The 16,504-nt window shown below is 40.9% G+C and overlaps 1 protein-coding gene and 1 long non-coding RNA gene across 3 annotated transcripts in view; one reads left to right on the top strand and one right to left on the bottom strand.

Annotated features, from left to right (window-relative positions):
• The window catches only part of LOC311013797, a 294,894-nt gene that overhangs the window by 88,428 nt on the left and 189,962 nt on the right, over positions 1-16,504 (top strand). The window lies entirely within an intron of this gene.
• Positions 4,295-16,504, bottom strand: part of fam13b (family with sequence similarity 13 member B) — a 67,131-nt gene continuing 54,921 nt past the window's right edge. For both annotated transcript variants that reach the window (XM_084009986.1, XM_084009987.1), the window contains exons 12-24: positions 15,731-15,767; positions 15,366-15,495; positions 14,532-14,597; positions 13,414-13,681; positions 13,187-13,328; positions 12,916-12,997; positions 11,984-12,172; positions 10,928-11,142; positions 10,641-10,724; positions 10,466-10,561; positions 9,938-10,320; positions 9,057-9,158; positions 4,295-8,824 (exon numbers count right to left, since the gene is read on the bottom strand). In XM_084009986.1, coding sequence (XP_083866112.1) covers positions 8,701-8,824; positions 9,057-9,158; positions 9,938-10,320; positions 10,466-10,561; positions 10,641-10,724; positions 10,928-11,142; positions 11,984-12,172; positions 12,916-12,997; positions 13,187-13,328; positions 13,414-13,681; positions 14,532-14,597; positions 15,366-15,495; positions 15,731-15,767 — 1,918 coding nt within the window. In that variant the 3' untranslated portion in view covers positions 4,295-8,700. The remainder of the gene's footprint in view (positions 8,825-9,056; positions 9,159-9,937; positions 10,321-10,465; positions 10,562-10,640; positions 10,725-10,927; positions 11,143-11,983; positions 12,173-12,915; positions 12,998-13,186; positions 13,329-13,413; positions 13,682-14,531; positions 14,598-15,365; positions 15,496-15,730; positions 15,768-16,504) is intronic.

The raw sequence follows: 16,504 nt of genomic DNA, 5'->3' as shown, positions 1-16,504 counted from the left end.
CTACTCGTCGTTCACTATTCAAGTCTCTATTACTTAATACAATGGGAACTAGTGGCTGCCTGGGCTGTAGGAAAAATACATTTTCCATACATACATGTTGTACTGTAGATGATAATCAACACGAAGTAATAACTATTATGACATTTAATGTCGATGGGCTAAAACATCCAAGCTAACACCAGTATGGTTGATGTAAATTGTTCCTTCTTGACCTTGGAAAAATGGCGATAAAAAAATGTAACCTCAAGATCCATTGAGTAGTTTGTTTGTGGAGCTTTTGACCATATCAGAGCCCTAATTAATTTAGTTACCTTGAAGCTGCAGATTTTAAAACCATCTGAGATTCTGACTTAATGTTTGAGGCTCACCTGGCAAGGACTTTGTCAAAAGCTCTAGAACTGCTACTACATGGACCTTGAGATTGGAGATTTTTTTCTTTCTTTTTTTGTGAAAAGGTATGTTTTGAAGTTTTCAGATGAATAATGTTCTTACCAAGTGCAAATGTTATATTTTTAATATCATAAACTGTGGATGTTGTGAACTAAACACTTAATACTGCGGGTTCATTAATTATGTGGTTTGAGATGGTTGAACTTTCATACATTCTTAGTAAAAGCTTGTGCACTGAACCTGATTAAAACTTGAAATAATTTGAATTAACAAAAAATATTAAGCAGGCTTACTGTGCAAGAAATCAATGAAACTGACTTGTGCTTTTGTCTGAAATTGAAAAATGAAACGAGAGAGGGGGAATATTTTAAATCATATTTTATACATTTATATACTATGGATTTTATCATGACTAGCAGATGGGTTGTAGATCTCTTAATTATATATATTTTGTATATTGTTCTCTGTCCCCTAGTATAGTATGTGGAAAAAGTAATAAGTCATACTATAGTATGGTAAAGTAAAGTAATGAAAAATTAATAGTATGTATGACGAAAAGTAATGAAAAAAAGTGAGTAAAAAATAGTCATAGTGTAGTAAGACGAAAAAAGTAATGTCATACTAAAAAGTACTGAAATAGGTAATTGAAAAGTCATAGCATATTATGTCTAAAAAATGTCTTGACTTTTTTGACTTTTTTTGACATACTATACTATGACCTTTTGCGACATTACTAAAAAGACTACTGGAAAAGTGATGAAAAAGCCATAGTATATGTCAAAAAGGTCATAGTATAGACACAATATTGCCAAAAGTATTTGCTCACCTGCCTTGACTCACATATGAACTTAAGTGACATCCTATTCATAATCCATAGGGTTTAATATGATGTCGGCCCACCCTTTGCAGCTTTAACAGCTTTAACTCTTCTGGGGAGGCTTTCCACAAGGTTTAGGAGTGTGTTCATGGGAATCTTTGACCATTCTTCCAGAAGCGTATTTGTGAGGTCACACACTGATGTTGGATGGGAAGGCCTGTCTCTCAGTCTCCTCTCTAATTCATCCCAGAGGTGTTCCATCGGGTTGAGGTCAGGACTCTGTGCAGGCCAGTCAACACCAAACTCTGTCATCCATGTCTTTATGGACCTTGCTTTGGTCACTGGTGTACAGTCTTGTTGGAACAGGAAGGGGCCATCCCCAAACTGTTTCACAAAGTTGGGAGCATGGAATTGTCCAACATCTCTTGGTATGCTGAAGCATTCAGAGTTCCTTTCACTGGAACTAAGGGGCCAAGCCCAGCTCCTGAAAAACAACCCCACACCATAATCCCCCCTCCACGAAACTTTACACGTGGCCCAATGCAGTCAGACAAGTACCGTTCTCCTGGCAACCGCCACACCCAGACTCGTCCATCAGTTTGCCAGATGGAGAAGCTTGATTGGTCACTCCAGAGAACGCATCTCCACTGCTCTAGAGTCCAGTGGCGGCGTGCTTTACACCACTGCATCCGACGCTTTGCATTGCATTTGCTGATGTACGGCTTGGATGCAGCTGATTGCCATGGAAACCCATTCCATGAAGCTCTCTACACACTGTTCTTGAGCTAATCTGAAGTTTGGAGGTCTGTAGTGATTGACTGCAGAAAGTTAGTGACCTCTGCACACTTTGTGCCTCAGCATCCACTGACTCCGCTCTGTCATTTTACGTGGCCGACCACTTCGTGGCTGAGTTGCTGTCGTTCCCAATCGCTTCCACTTTGTTTTAATCCCACTGAAAGTTGATTTAGGAATATTAAGGAGTGAGGAAATTTCACGACTGGACTTGTTGCACAGGTGGCATCCTATCACAGTACCACGCTGGAATTCACTGAGCTCCTGAGAGCGACCCATTCTTTCACAAATGTTTGTAGAAACAGTCTGCATGCCTAGACACTAGCTTTCATACACCTGTGGCCATGGAAGTGATTGGAACACCTGATTTCAATTATTTGGATGGGTGAGTGAATACTATGATGTATGCCGAGGGAAACATCATAGTATAGTATGTCGCAAAAGGTCATAGCATAGTATGTTGAAAAAAGTGATAAAAAGGTCAAACTTAAGTATGTCGCAAAAATTCATAAAAGTCAAGACATTTTTTGGACATATCCTACTATACTGACATTTTTCCACATACTATACTATGACATTTTCCCATATACTATACTATGACTTTTTTCCACATACCCTATGAAAAAAGTAATGAAAAAAGTAATAGAAAATGTCAAATTCATAAAGAAAGTCACAGTACGTCAAAAAAGTCATAGTACATTATTTTGAAAAATCATGAAAAAGTCATAGAATAGTATGTTGAAAAAAGTAATAGTGTAGTATATCGAAAAAAGTAAAAAAAAAAAGTCATAGTATAGTATATTGAAAAAAGTAAAAAAAAAAGTCAGTATAGTATAGTATGTTGAAAAAAGTCATAGTTTTTATGTCGAAAAAAGTAATGAAAAAAGTCATATTATAGTATGTTGGAAAAATCATGAAAAAGTCATAGTATAGTATGTCAGAAAAAATCTGTACTGTATGTAGAAAGAATTATGAAAAAAGCCATAGTATAGTAAGCCAAAAAATGCATAAATTAAGTCAGTATAGCGTGTCTAAAAAAGTCATAAAAATAGTCATAATATAGTATGTCGGAAAAATCATGAAAAAGTCATAGTATAATGTTGAAAAGTCATAGTATAGTATGTCGAAAGAAGTAAAGAAAAAAGTCAGAGTAGGCTATAGTATGTCGACAACGTCAATGTATAGTATGTCGAAAAAATCATGAAAAAAGTCACAGTATAGTTAGTCAATAGAAATTCATAAATTAAGTTACAGTATAGTATGTTGAAAGAAGTCATAAAAATAGTCTAGTATATCGGAAAAATCATGAAAAAGTCATAGTATAATATCGAAACGTCATAGTATAGTATGTCCAAAAACGTCATAGTATAGTATGTCAAAAAGGTCATAGTATAGTAAGTCGGAAAAAAATCATAAATGAAGACATAGTATGTTGAAAAAAGTCTTAAAAACGTCATAGTAATCCATCCATCCATCTTCTACCGCTTATCCTGTATTTAGGGTAGCGGGGGAGCTGGAGCCGATCCCAGCTGTCATTGGGCGAAGGCAGGGTTCACCCTGGACAGGTCGCCAGTCTATCACAGGGCCGACATGTAGAGACAGACAACCATTCACGCTCACATTCACACCTACGGGCAATTTAGAGTCATCAATTAACCTATCCCCATCCTGCATGTCTTTGGACTGTGGGAGGAAGCCAGAGAACCCGGAGAGAACCCACGCTTACACGGGGAGAACATGCAAACTCCACACAGAAGGAACCTAGGCCCGACCCGGGAATCGAACCCAGGAACCTCTTGCTGTGAGGCGAGAGTGCTATCCACTACACCACCGTGCAGCCCACGTCATAGTTATACGTCGGAGAAAAATCCTTAAAAAAGTCATAGTATAGTATGTTGAAAAAAAAGTCATATAAATAGTCATAGTATAGAATTTCGGAAAAATCATGAAAAAGTTACAGTATAATGTCGAAAAGCCATAGTATATAGTGTCGAAAAAAGTCTTAAAAAAGTTATAGTAGTATGTTGAAAAAGTCATAAAAGTAGTCAGTATAATATGTAGGATAAATCACGAAAAGTAAAAAAAAAAGTCATACAATAGTAAGTAAAAAAAATAAATTCATTAAGTCATCGTATGCTGTAAAAATTCATAAAAATAGTCTGTATAGTATGTTGAAAAAGTATGATTAGGTCATAGTATGTCAGAAAAATTCTATTAAAAAAAATACATAATTTATTTATATAGTAAAACATTTATTATATTTTTTACTTTATTTGATTCAAGAATCAAGAGAACTGAAGTGGCAAGCTTGTAAATTTTATTCTTCGTGTGTAAATGTTACTGATTGTATTTTCTCACCTTTTTTGTTAATAAAGAAAAATAAAACAGAAAATGCATTCACAAAGTCAGAAATCATTTATCGATACATACATACAATATATTGATGTGATAAAACACAGTGTCACATGTAGATGAACTGCAGGAAGCAAGAAACTTCTCCGGTCAAAGGAATTTACAGCAAAATTCAGCATCAAAGACGTCTCAAATTATCGGGTTTCTAATCCCTCGGCCACATCTGTAAGTAACATGACTGACCGTCCATTACATTTCAGAGATATCCTCCCTTGTCTATTGCTTTTTTTTGCTGTTTTTACCAAAACTAAATTATCTTCAACATTTCCAGGAGTGGTGACCCGTGAGACACCTTTGACCGAACGCTGCTGTGAGCTCCAGGAGCGTGAAACAACCATGCATGTCGGATGGGAAAGTACTGTATACTGACAGAGACAGAATACATTTACAGTTTACAACGTGAATTTTACCCCTCTGTTGCAGGCACAATGCAAAACAACGTTGATTTAAGTAACTAAGGTGCCAAACTGATCAACCGCTCACCTTGTTAGACTCAAAAAATAAAGAAAAGATTAAAAACTCAAAGAAAAGCCCTTCATAGATTAACGATGGATTGTTTCCACTTTTTGAACGATGATAAATACTGGAATGTTTTCAGATACGACACATCTGTCAATGGCGTTTCAATCCCTGTTCACCTTCAAATCCTATTCTCATTTTGGTTTCTCAGCAGCGCCACCATGAACATTATGCTGACAACAGTGGTAAAAACACACCGTTCAAGCTGTGTGTGAAAATGTGTGCGTCAGGCTGAAAACAATTAGACTAAAAAGACAAAAACAAATCGTATTGTACCTCAAATATTCACACACAAAGTCGATCCCACACATCATTTACCCATGAACCGATGGTGTAAAATCTCCACACAGAACTTTTATTATTGCTGCTTCTTCATGGCACAAATAATATAAACAATACATCATGTTATTCATACTATTATGTTCTCTTTTTGCCATGCAAGCTCACTACAGTACTGCTTCTATATTAGCTTATATTACACAGAGCGCCAAAAAAAAAAAAAAAAAAAAAAATCAAATCAGGAAACAGAGCAGGTTCATGTTGAATTAGCCACACACAGTGCCAGACTAACGTCTACAGCTGGTTTTACAGTTTGTGAGTAGATACAAAAGGAGTATTATGGTCATTATCACACAAAATTATGGTTATGATCGTAATAGCAATATTTATAATAATAAAAAAACATTCTCAGGGCATCACAAATATAATGAACCAAAGGGGGCCAAACATTATGTTTGAAATAATTTAAACACTTTTGACATTCATTCCTTCGGGTGTTTTTTTTTTTTATGTACAGTATATATTTATATTTGTATAGAAGTAGTGCTTCATTTTTAGAAATAACAAATGAAAAAACACAAAAGGGCTGCATTCTGTGAATGCTGTGCAAATAACATCTTTTTACATCAACCCTACAAACTTTACTGCCTGACAAACACACTGCACCCTCCCTCTTATTCTTCACAAGCAAGCACAATCACAAAAAGTTCAACCCTGGACTCATTCGAAACTTTGATTTCAAACCATCACATCTGCCCTCTACTGACAGACACAAGACTGCAGTCAACTTTTATTCTGGCAGGTAAATTTACAAGGATTCAGCAAAGAAAAGCACTACTTTGTCTTGTCGGCCTTAAACCTCTCACAAGTAACGAGCCAAAGAGGTTCTGATAATAGAACTCCACCTGCCAAAACAGCCGGTTAACAAATGTACCAGCTTGAGATTAAGTTCAGCGATAGTTGGAAATGTCTTTGTCCCGCCTTTCAAATCACACTGACTTCTGTCTGATATGAGACAACATGGCCTCTACGAAGAAGAGAAATGAAGAGGTCAAGCTCTTTAGCATGCATAAAACCTCAAACCTTCTCCTCCTCCTCACCTGCCCTCATTTCACCCGCCAGCAGGAAATGAAACTCCACTGGGACTGCAGATTTGATCAAAGAGAAACGCAGCCAAGGATTGAAACTTCGTCCCTCCCTCAGCACCGTGGGCATCGCACCAACGTGCTAATCAGACCCTCAGCACTGACTCACCAGTTGGGGGAAAAGTGATCACTTAACCACAGGTTTGTTCTCTGTGCTGGCAAATTAGCACCTCATCAATACAATACAGCTACAAGCAAACTTCAACCAAGGACCACCAGGGATAAATCCGTTACTCAGTAACAGTCACATCAGCTGCAGATACTAAACTTGGTCAGTCTACCACTTCCTGTAGCCAACATGCCTTTGGTTTCAAAGAAACTGTAGTAACGTGGACCAGATACTGGCTCCTCTCCTCAGCATTTATCACCCATAATCCCTCAGGACCTGCCACACCCCCCATGCAGCAAACAGGAACAGAAAGAAAAAAACTAGAACAGAAATTTCCAGATGATTTCTGCAACAAATATATTCACCTACATCCTAAAATGTCATAATCTGAGCAAGACTTTTCCCTACGAGCGTCTTCAGTCTAATCCTGCCTTTAAGTGCCATCAGAAATGTCCAAATCACAAGCCTATGACTGCAAAATCAGACCTTTGAGCTTAAGGCCACTTACAGGCAGCGGTTTCCCCCAAGAGGCTCATGGGAAATGAAGTTTAAAGTTGTCAATTAATTAATTTACTAACAAATACTGCCAAAATCGAAAAAATAAAATTTGAAGAAAATGCTGAACAATAGAAACAAATGAAAAGGACAATCAGTCTTTCACAAACGGCTCCAAGCTGGGAGTCAACACATTTTCCCCCATTTCTCCTTGGAATACAACACATCATCTTTATCAATTAAAGAGAAAACGTGAACAGCAGTGTCTCACAAACATGTATCTATACACCTTTTTTATATATATATATATATATATATAAAAGAAAAACAAGAATACACACAAACTTGTTTTTAACTTGTGAATGAATTTTAAAATCAGTCAGTAGGTGTGAAGCATCCAGGATGTTGAACGATGTTTTACTGACAGATTAAAATAACTGATCGCCTCACGCCAAGGAGGCCGGTTTAAGAAACTGGAGCTCCCTGGAGGGAGGCGAGAGAGGGACTTTAACACGACGTCCCAACGAAAGAGTGTCTTGAGTGAAGTGTCTAAAATGCCAGTCCTCGAGCTGTCCAATAAGATTCCTCATCATGAAGGAAGAAACAACCAAGAACAAAGAACGGCAAAAGAAAAGTTCCTCAAATTAAAAAGTCTGAATGTTTTTTTTCTCTCTCAGAAGAACGAGACACGAGAAGACAAGTGCGATGTCTTGAGTCACGTTGGTGATGAAGATAAACAGTGATGATGATTTCTTTTTCTTCGCGTTTCTAAACTGTGTTCTGGATGAAAATGCAGTCAGACGAGGCAACGGTGGGTCAGTTGTGGCTGCTGGGAGTGATTTTAAGTGAACTGGTGGTGGTGCTGCATTCATGTCATGGAAAAACAGTCTTATGTCACCTTTTAAAAGTGGTTAATTATACTCTGAGTTTATGGCAACAATATGCCCACAGTATTTGGAACCATCACCAAAGAAACAATCATATATTTATCTAAACCAATGCTTGCTCACTAATTTGCCAACGCTTCAGTGCACATCGCTCACTGGTGCTGCTTTTTTAGAAAAAATAGTCCAAGGACCAAAATGTCAGCAACTTCTAAAAGCAGCTAAAAAAGTATTTTAGCAAATTCATCTTTACTTTTTCTTCTCAAAGATTTGGCAGATTAGACCTATTAAGTGTTAAAAAACATTTGAGATGTAATATTTATGTGCCATGAGACAACAGTCGTGTACTTTTAATGTACTGCTTACTTATTACATTTTTACTGCATAGAAAGAAATGCCCATCCCTAATCCTAACGCTAGCAACAGCCAGTGTGACTGAACACCGTCTCCACGGCTGCAGTCATGAGGCTCATGTTTGACCGATGAGTGCTAGATGAATAGCTTCTATGGCATTGGAAAGTTCTACCACAAACTTAGACCAGAAATTAACTTTGCTTGTTGTAGTTAAAATGCAGGTTAGAGCCCTAGAAGAGTAGCTGGAACCACAACGCTTACAAAAGTTAAACTGAGATGTAACCCTGAACCAGCGAGCCGCTCTAAGCTTTCTCCACGACATAAATGCAGCACAGTGGAGGTCATGAAGGCTGACGCTCCACTCCCTGGGAAGTCATGTGATGCGGGTGTAAAACCATCCCAGGTGTGATGACGTCTGACAGACGGATGGACGTCCTGGGAGCGGGTCCTCGCAGCAGTGAGGACAGCTGATGTGTGCGCTGACAGCTGGTGTTTGAGGAGGGTCTAGATGGATTTGGAGGAATCCTGCTTGCTGATGAGAACCTCCAGCAGACGGAGTTTGGCCTTGATCCTCTTGTACTCCCTGTACTCCTCCAGCATCGGCACCCGGTCCTCCTTCTGAACATTTCTACAGCAGAGGGAGACAGAGGAGGGTCAGTCCTACATTAAATGCTAAAATCTGTGTTTTGTGCAACTCGTCCACAGAAATACTAGCCTGCATATGCATTTACTGGCCTTTGTGATTAGTCTTCAGTCATCTTTCTTAAAGTTAAATAATAAAACATGTAGACATAACAGATTATCCTACATGTGTATCCACAGCATATCGTTTTTCAGGAGATAAATAACATTGAATTCACCTTCCATTATGTTGATAAAAATCCTCCTCAAACTCTCTGATGGTCTTCCTCAGCTTCTTCTTCTCTGCTCTGGCCTTCCACAGCTGTTCCAGCAGCTCTGGCCTGGAGGATGATGGGATACATGAGAATGCATTTACACATGCTGGCATGATATTAAAACGACAGTTTAAAGTTAAATCAGGTTGCAGGTTTCCCTCTCGTTCCCTCCATTTCCAGTGATGATCTAGCTAAAATGACAGACAGCATAAAAATACTTAAATATGTTTTTTTTTCCTCCAACTGCAATTGTTTGGATCTGGATCAATAAATTAAGAGTCCAGAGAGAAAAGGAGGACAGGAAATGAGCTGGTGTTTTTTTTTTTTTTTTTTTGTTTCTTTATTTAAAAGGGACAATGCACATTAATTAACAGCAGCAACAGAGTCACACATGTAAATGTGCCAGATTTAGCCATGCAGGCTAATTTTCATCTGCAGTCCCTGATCATGTTAATGATCAGCTGCCATGATATCCAGGTAAGAGACCAGGATGTACAAACCTGAGCTGATGAAGAAGATTAGAGAGGGTGTGTGTGTGTGTGTGTGTGTGTGTGTGTGTGTGTGTGTGTGAGCTATGAGGTCGATGACACGTTAACCAGATTACAGACTCAGCAGATAAAATCGGTTTTCTTTCTCACATTATTCCTGCTGGTGTGTGCACAGTCAGTAATGTAGGAGATGATCAGGACTGGTATTAATTAAGGGCTGATAATTCATCGATATAGTTCGAAGAACCACGTCTACAGTATTGCCCAAGCTGAATAATTCATTATTGCAAACACAGAGCTTTACATTTTACTCGGTTTAAACGTTTTCATAATGTGCTGATTTTGTTTTGTTCTTACATGGACGAGGCGTTGGAGCTGGACAGCCGCAGGTCCAGCGCCAGCTTCCCCGAGCCCTCCTCCATCTTGGCTCTCATTGGACAATCGCTTTGCCTGTCGGGATGGTTCTGGCTCCTCACTGACCCTTCCGATGAGGTCACAAGGTCAACGGCCATGATGACCTCAGAGCTCTGCATCTCCCCGCCACTGCTCTCCCCTTCCTCCTCCTCGTCCTCCTCGTCTTCCTCCTCCTCCCGCTCCTCCTCCCTCTTGTCTTCTTCTCCTAGTTCCCTTTCTTTTTGCTCGTCCTCCTCCTCCTCTTTGATCTCCTCCCAGAAATGAGCGGTTTCACCCTCAATGATTGGTTGGAGGGTCTGACTCCGCCTCTTACTGGAGGGGGACACCTGTGGCAGAGAGTTTGTATTGTAATATGCACTTATATCGTTTGTGTGTTGTATATAAAGATGATGTTTGTATGTGTGTTGTTGGGCTTTGTATTGGAGAGCACGTTGCTAACGTAGCATGATGGATGTGTTCGTATGTACTTACTGTGACAGGTGTGATGCTGACTCTGGTGAGCATCTGTTTGACCAATCTATAGCGATCGTAAAGAGGCTTCACCACCAGACGCTCCTCTCTGGTCACCTGAGAGAGAGACATGTTCAAACTAATGGAAGTGTGTTTTAAAACAGCGTGGCAGGATTTAGGATGTTTGCCAACTTACAGGTCGACCATGCAGGCCCTCATAGTGCAGCAGGTTCTTCTGAAGGACCGTCTTCTCACAGAACAGCTGCTCCTTAGTCATCTTCTACAGAGACGGACACAGTTAATCAAGTAAATGTAAAATAACCACTTTTACATTTTTAATGTAATGTCTTGAAGCAAACACGGACGACCAAATGCCTGGCAAAACATCCGTTGATCTTTTTATTCTCTAAAACAATTTCCCTATTCCCATTGTTATTATTTCAATGAATCCAGGGTCCCTGATGTAAATAATCTGCTGCTAACCTTGATGTCATCCGGCCAGCCGTCCTCCTGCCTCTTCCCTTTGACCCTGTGCTGGATCAGCTCCAGTGTTTCCTCCCTGGTGGGACGCTGACCCATCACATCTCCTGCTGCATCGTAAGCGCCCTGGTCGAGCGTGGAGCCGAAGCTCTTGGGTAAGGTGTTGCTCCGAGGACGAGTCAGGGGGCCGAGCTCGCTCTCTGCGCGGTGTTTGGCATCTGTTGGAAAGGAGGAATACAGCGATGAGGGAAGAGGAGGAGAAGAGAAACACAAGGGAGGAGATAAAGAGGGTAAAGTACGGAAGAAGGAACCGGGACAAGAACAGGAAGAGAATCTTAAGATGGCAGTTAAAAACGTTTTTCACTGGATGACCCAACATGCAGGAGGCTAACAGACAGCAGCGGTGGTTAATGTCAGCCAGTCACAGTGTGAGGAGAAAGACAAACATGCTCAGACAAGACACACAGACACACCCGAACAAGGACACACAAACACCACACAGTCAAAACCCAAACACAACAAGCAAAACGCAAAAAAACGCCCTGTCTGACAGAAGAGAAAATAAAAAAGACTTTCAAATGCCCCTGAGTTACTGCTGCCTGCTGGATATTATCTAGGGGTAAATCCTCACCTTACTCGGCAATGATCATTGTGCTAAAATTGCCCTCTTCTTTCCTTGTAAAAACAGTGTAAACCACATAAGTTTTCAGGTATTACTTATATATTACTAGAATAAACATATATTTTAATTATCTGACCAGAGCACTTTCCCCTATGTGATTACTTTGGAATAATGTCTGCACTATAACGTCAACACCTTAACATACTTATTGATAAAACACCCACATTTACAAAAGGAATAAAAAGAAACCTGCCATTCTCTTGCTCACGTGACTTCACAGCTTTGAGAGATACCTCCAGTTAAAATGTCTCTTCCCAACATGCGGTTTCAACAGGAAATACACCCAAAACAACGAAGCAAGATGCTCTCACAATGCCGCCTCATTGTGACTGTCAGCAGTGTATGTAATGTCTACTTACTGAGGGGTTGGTACTTACTGAGGTGATACGGTCTAGAGCTCAGGCCTGAGTAGGGGTGGAGCGGGGGGGTAAGTGTGTGATGGGGAGGTGGGCAGATAGAGGAGGAGGAGGAAGAGGAAGGGGAGGAGGGAGCATGGTGGCGTCTGTATGAATGGAGCAAAGCCTGGTGCCTCAGCGTGCTTCTGGGTAAAAGGTGGTGCTGGCGTCCTGGTTGGCCGATCAGTCAATCAATCAATCAATCGGTCGGTTGGGCGATAGGAGGAGGAGGGAGGAAAGTGGAGAGCGGGTGCTCGCGTTATTGTCGTTTTCAATTTTGACTTGAAACAGAGAGAAATGTTTCGGCCACTGCGTTCTCCGACAAGGAGAGCCGTCCCCTTACATAGAGAGGGTGGACGAGTGTCATGGGGTTCGTTCAGCTTGGTGAAACGATGCACGAGACTTGTCAAAGTGTAGCAAACTATCTCTATACATTGGATATGTCGTAATTAACTCTCTGTTATCTGAGCTTCAAGGAACAACAGATTATCAAAGGACAAAAACTTCTGCAGCCTTAATTCTGATAAAAAAAAAAAGTATTTTAGATGAAGGTTCCTTGACAGTTATTATGCATCAATGTATAACTTTAACTTCAAGTCTTATCCACCGTATCACCTTGCTGAATTCACTGCAGACGTAATGAATGTGGGTTCACAAGGACGCACCAGCACACTGGAGGGTGGGAGCCACGCATGTGAGAGCCACGTCGGCCCCGTCATGTGCATGTCTGCTTGTGTGTGTTAGACCAGCATACATGCAATACTGTTGTATAGGTCAAAGGTTAGGAGTGGGGAGGGTCAAGCTGTCCGGCATGGAACAGGATGGCACACAAACACTCTAACCCCGACAGACACACACACACGCGCGCGCACACACAAATGCACGTTCACGGGAAAAAGAACGAGTTGTCCTACCTTTAATCTGCCGGCGGATCTTTGTGAGGTCGGTCATCCATTTGAGGACTTTGGGGTTAGCTGCCTTGTCTCCATGCGAGGGCTGCAGAGAGAAGAGGAGGAGAGAGTCATGACACTGATGCAGAACACACATTTAAGCTGATGTTTTTATAGAAAGAGACGTAGTTCACGGATAAAGAGGAGGAGAGGGACGGGAAGAGAAAAGAAGAGTCAGTTAAAGTAGGGAGGAGGAGCAGGAGGATGAAGGTTGACACTACTTTTCTAGTTGTACCTTATAGTTCCTTTCTTTCTCAAATTGCTCTTCAAACTGCTTAATTTTCTTCTTCAGGTGCTGCAGCTTCTTGGTGAGTTGGTGAGTCATTGAATCGCCGCCTCTCATTGCCTCTTTAGAGCCGAACGATGCTCGTCGCGGCCTGGCGAGACAGAAGATACATGAAGATGAATGAACTGTCAAGCATCTAGCTGACATGTAACATGTAGCGCAGCGCCTCATCGCACCTCTGTGCTTTGGTGGGAGAGGTGGCTTCTGGGTCTTGCTGGAGGAATCGCTGGGCACCTCCAAAGTCGAGAAAGCGCCGTGCCAGGAGGTGAGGGTGGGAGCGGGAGGAGGAGGGGGAGGCTTCCTGCCCTCCCTCTCCCACGTCCTCCTCGCCGTCCTCCTCCAGGAGCAGTGGTGGGAGAGCAACCATGCGACCGGCCAGCGGGGAGAGCTGAGCCTCTCCACTCTCACTGTCGTCCTGCCAGGATTTGAAAGCGGGGATGGGGTCTGGAGAGAGGAGGAGACAAAGAGTGGAGCGAGTCAGAGCAAGTTAACAGAGTTTAGAAAAGGAGGGAGAGAAAAGGCAAAATTAATGTATTACACACGAGGCACATATCGATAAATGCCACTGAAAAGCTGGGACAAATACAACACCACATTCATTTTCTTCGTCGATACTCTGCTGAGTCACTTGTTACCTGATTAACAGTGGCTTGACAATCAGCACTTTGCTAATGAGCTGAGTCATAGGGGGGAAAGGGGAAGGAGGGGCCATGGCGATAACAAGACAGGGTGAGAAACAGAAGATTAGAGTCAGGGGGAAAGTGTTTAGGGAGCGTGGAAGGTGTCCTGATCAATCCACCCAGTGACCCTTTTGCACGAGGTAAGGGTAAAGATGAGAGGGAGAAAAAGAGTCCACCAGCTGTGTTAGAAGAGTGTTTCCCATGTAAGGATGCATTCATGAGCAGCATAATGCAAGCACAGCTTTAAATGTGAGAATATATTAATAACGTTTCCAAAACCAACAAGCAACCACCATTAATAATAGAGCATGCTCTGATTGATCGGCCATCCATCGGCTGACATTGGTTCTCGAGAGTCTGATCAGTGTCCCCTATAGAGGCAGATCAGAAGACACAAACACACTGAGACATTGGCTCTTTGTGCCATGAATATGGCTCCACCAGGGTTGTAATGGTGCGTCTCTAAGCCCCTTTTTGCACAGCCTGTTCACGGCGGGACTGTGATTGGTGATCGGTGGTCCTGATTGGGGCACCCTTATAAGAAATGAATGAGAAAGGATGAAAGGAAGGTTAGGTAGGCTGGTGGATGGGCGGGAAGACATGAAACAACTTACCGTGGCCTTCTTTTTGCAGATGCATACATGAGAAGTCTATGGGAGGGAGGTGGGAGGGGGGTGACGCTGTTTGGATGGAAGGAGCACAAGAGGGAGGAAGGAGAGGAGAAGAAGAAGAAAGAGAAGAAGAAAGAGAGAGACAGCAGAGACGAGGAGCAGTGAGGTCAATCATTCATAACAACTTCACTCTCCAACTTTCATTCAGTCGATGGAGTTTTCCCTGAGTCATGTTATATGTTAAACAGAATTGTGGATGACAACCGACAAAGTTTCATGGTAACAAACTGAGTGATGCAATTTGGTGAAATCATTGAGATTTTTGGGAGACACATATTAAATTTTTTTTATGCCCTCAAGTAAATTTTGGAAGATAATCTGAGAACAGAAAGGACATGTGATATTGACGTACAAGTACTTGTAACCACTTTAATGCAAAGTAACTTTGTTTTCTGGTAAATGCAGTAAAAAATTTCCCTGATACAAGTACAAGTACTGTAAAATTCACTTTAACTTGAGTAAATGTACATGATTAATTTGTCACGTGATTTCACATGTAATTTGAGAGCTTTTTAAGACAACATTAGTGAATATAAATAACTTTTAATCATAAACGTTATGGACAAATTTGACAGAATAACTGCTTTTCGCCCAACAGTGAGAAATAATTCTTTGGAACCACGTTTGACTTTCATCAAAAACAGGTGTTTCTTTGGATTCAGTGTTTTGCAGATTTATTCTGAAATAAATCCCATCAAAATAGAGAACCATGACAAAGGTCTGTTTCACTGTGCAACGTTTCCTTCTCTATTACAATGACGTTGATGCTGTATCTACCTTCCCATTGGTTGTCAGGGAAGAGTTGAAGGTGGGGGTTGTGGCCAGAGTTTGGTTGGCATGGTGACAGGTGGTTCCTGTTGGTTTTGCTGGTGTTGGCGTTCTGATCACAGCGACATGAACCTGAATCCTGGAGGAAGAGAATGAGAAACAAGTCAGGGAATGAAGGAAACAATTCAAGATGAAGGTACAAAAGTACGGAGGCAGAAAGAGAAAATAATTAAAAGCAAACAAAGGAAGACAAGTCAAGTGTAACATGAACTTGAAAAAAATCTAAAATGTCTCTTTGTTGCTTGTAATTCAACTCAAAGTGCTCCTCTGGAAAACCATTAACACAGAAAGCATTTTAGTGCAAATAAACTCACAGTCTGCTCCATGTTGTCACACAGTTGATTGTCCTGCCTGAAAACAGAGATAAGAAACATAAGACTCCATAAAAACTAACTATGAATACAAGTGTAGTGTACAAAATAATCCTAATATTTTCCAGAATTGTAATTTTGAAGGGACATACTGTTTAGATATTTCTGCTCAGATATTTTAGCTATCTAAAAACATGGGTCTTCAACATTTGAAGGAATATGATGCTCTTATGGTTGGAAAATCACAATTTTTAATTAAACTCATGGGCGTGTCTATCGATTTGTTTTATCCTTCCGATCATCTTTTACCCAATTTTCCTGAATAGGTGTGAAACAGCATCAAAGCATTGGCTGCCTGAACCAATTGTACCATTTAATTCTGCAGGGCATAGCAACCACAGTACGTTAACTGTGCTTGGTAACAATCAGAAGCTGGAGGCATGATACAGTATGACGTGTAAAATAATACGAGCATGTGATGTGAATTAATACGCGTTATGTCTGAGAGTGAGACCGAGATAAATGAAAGTCTGTTTCAGCGTAAAAATGAGCTTGGGATGAGACTGCATGTCGAATGATTTGTAAATTTGAAGTGTCAAGTGATCAGTGCAAGATAACATCACTGCACATTACAGAAACATGTGGATTCACTGGCTTGGATTACAGTAGCACACACATCTACACAAGCTGGGGGTTGCCTGCACACAAAGCTTCATTTGTTACACTCTGAGGACTAGTCTATATATATTTTTCTTTTCTTTATTGCTTTAGATCTTA

The sequence above is a fragment of the Eutrigla gurnardus genome (assembly GCF_963514095.1).
Source record: "Eutrigla gurnardus genome assembly, chromosome: 5".
Classification (NCBI taxonomy): domain Eukaryota; kingdom Metazoa; phylum Chordata; class Actinopteri; order Perciformes; family Triglidae; genus Eutrigla; species Eutrigla gurnardus.
Note: the sequence above shows the minus strand (reverse complement) of the source record. Positions and strands in the feature narration are given on the sequence as shown.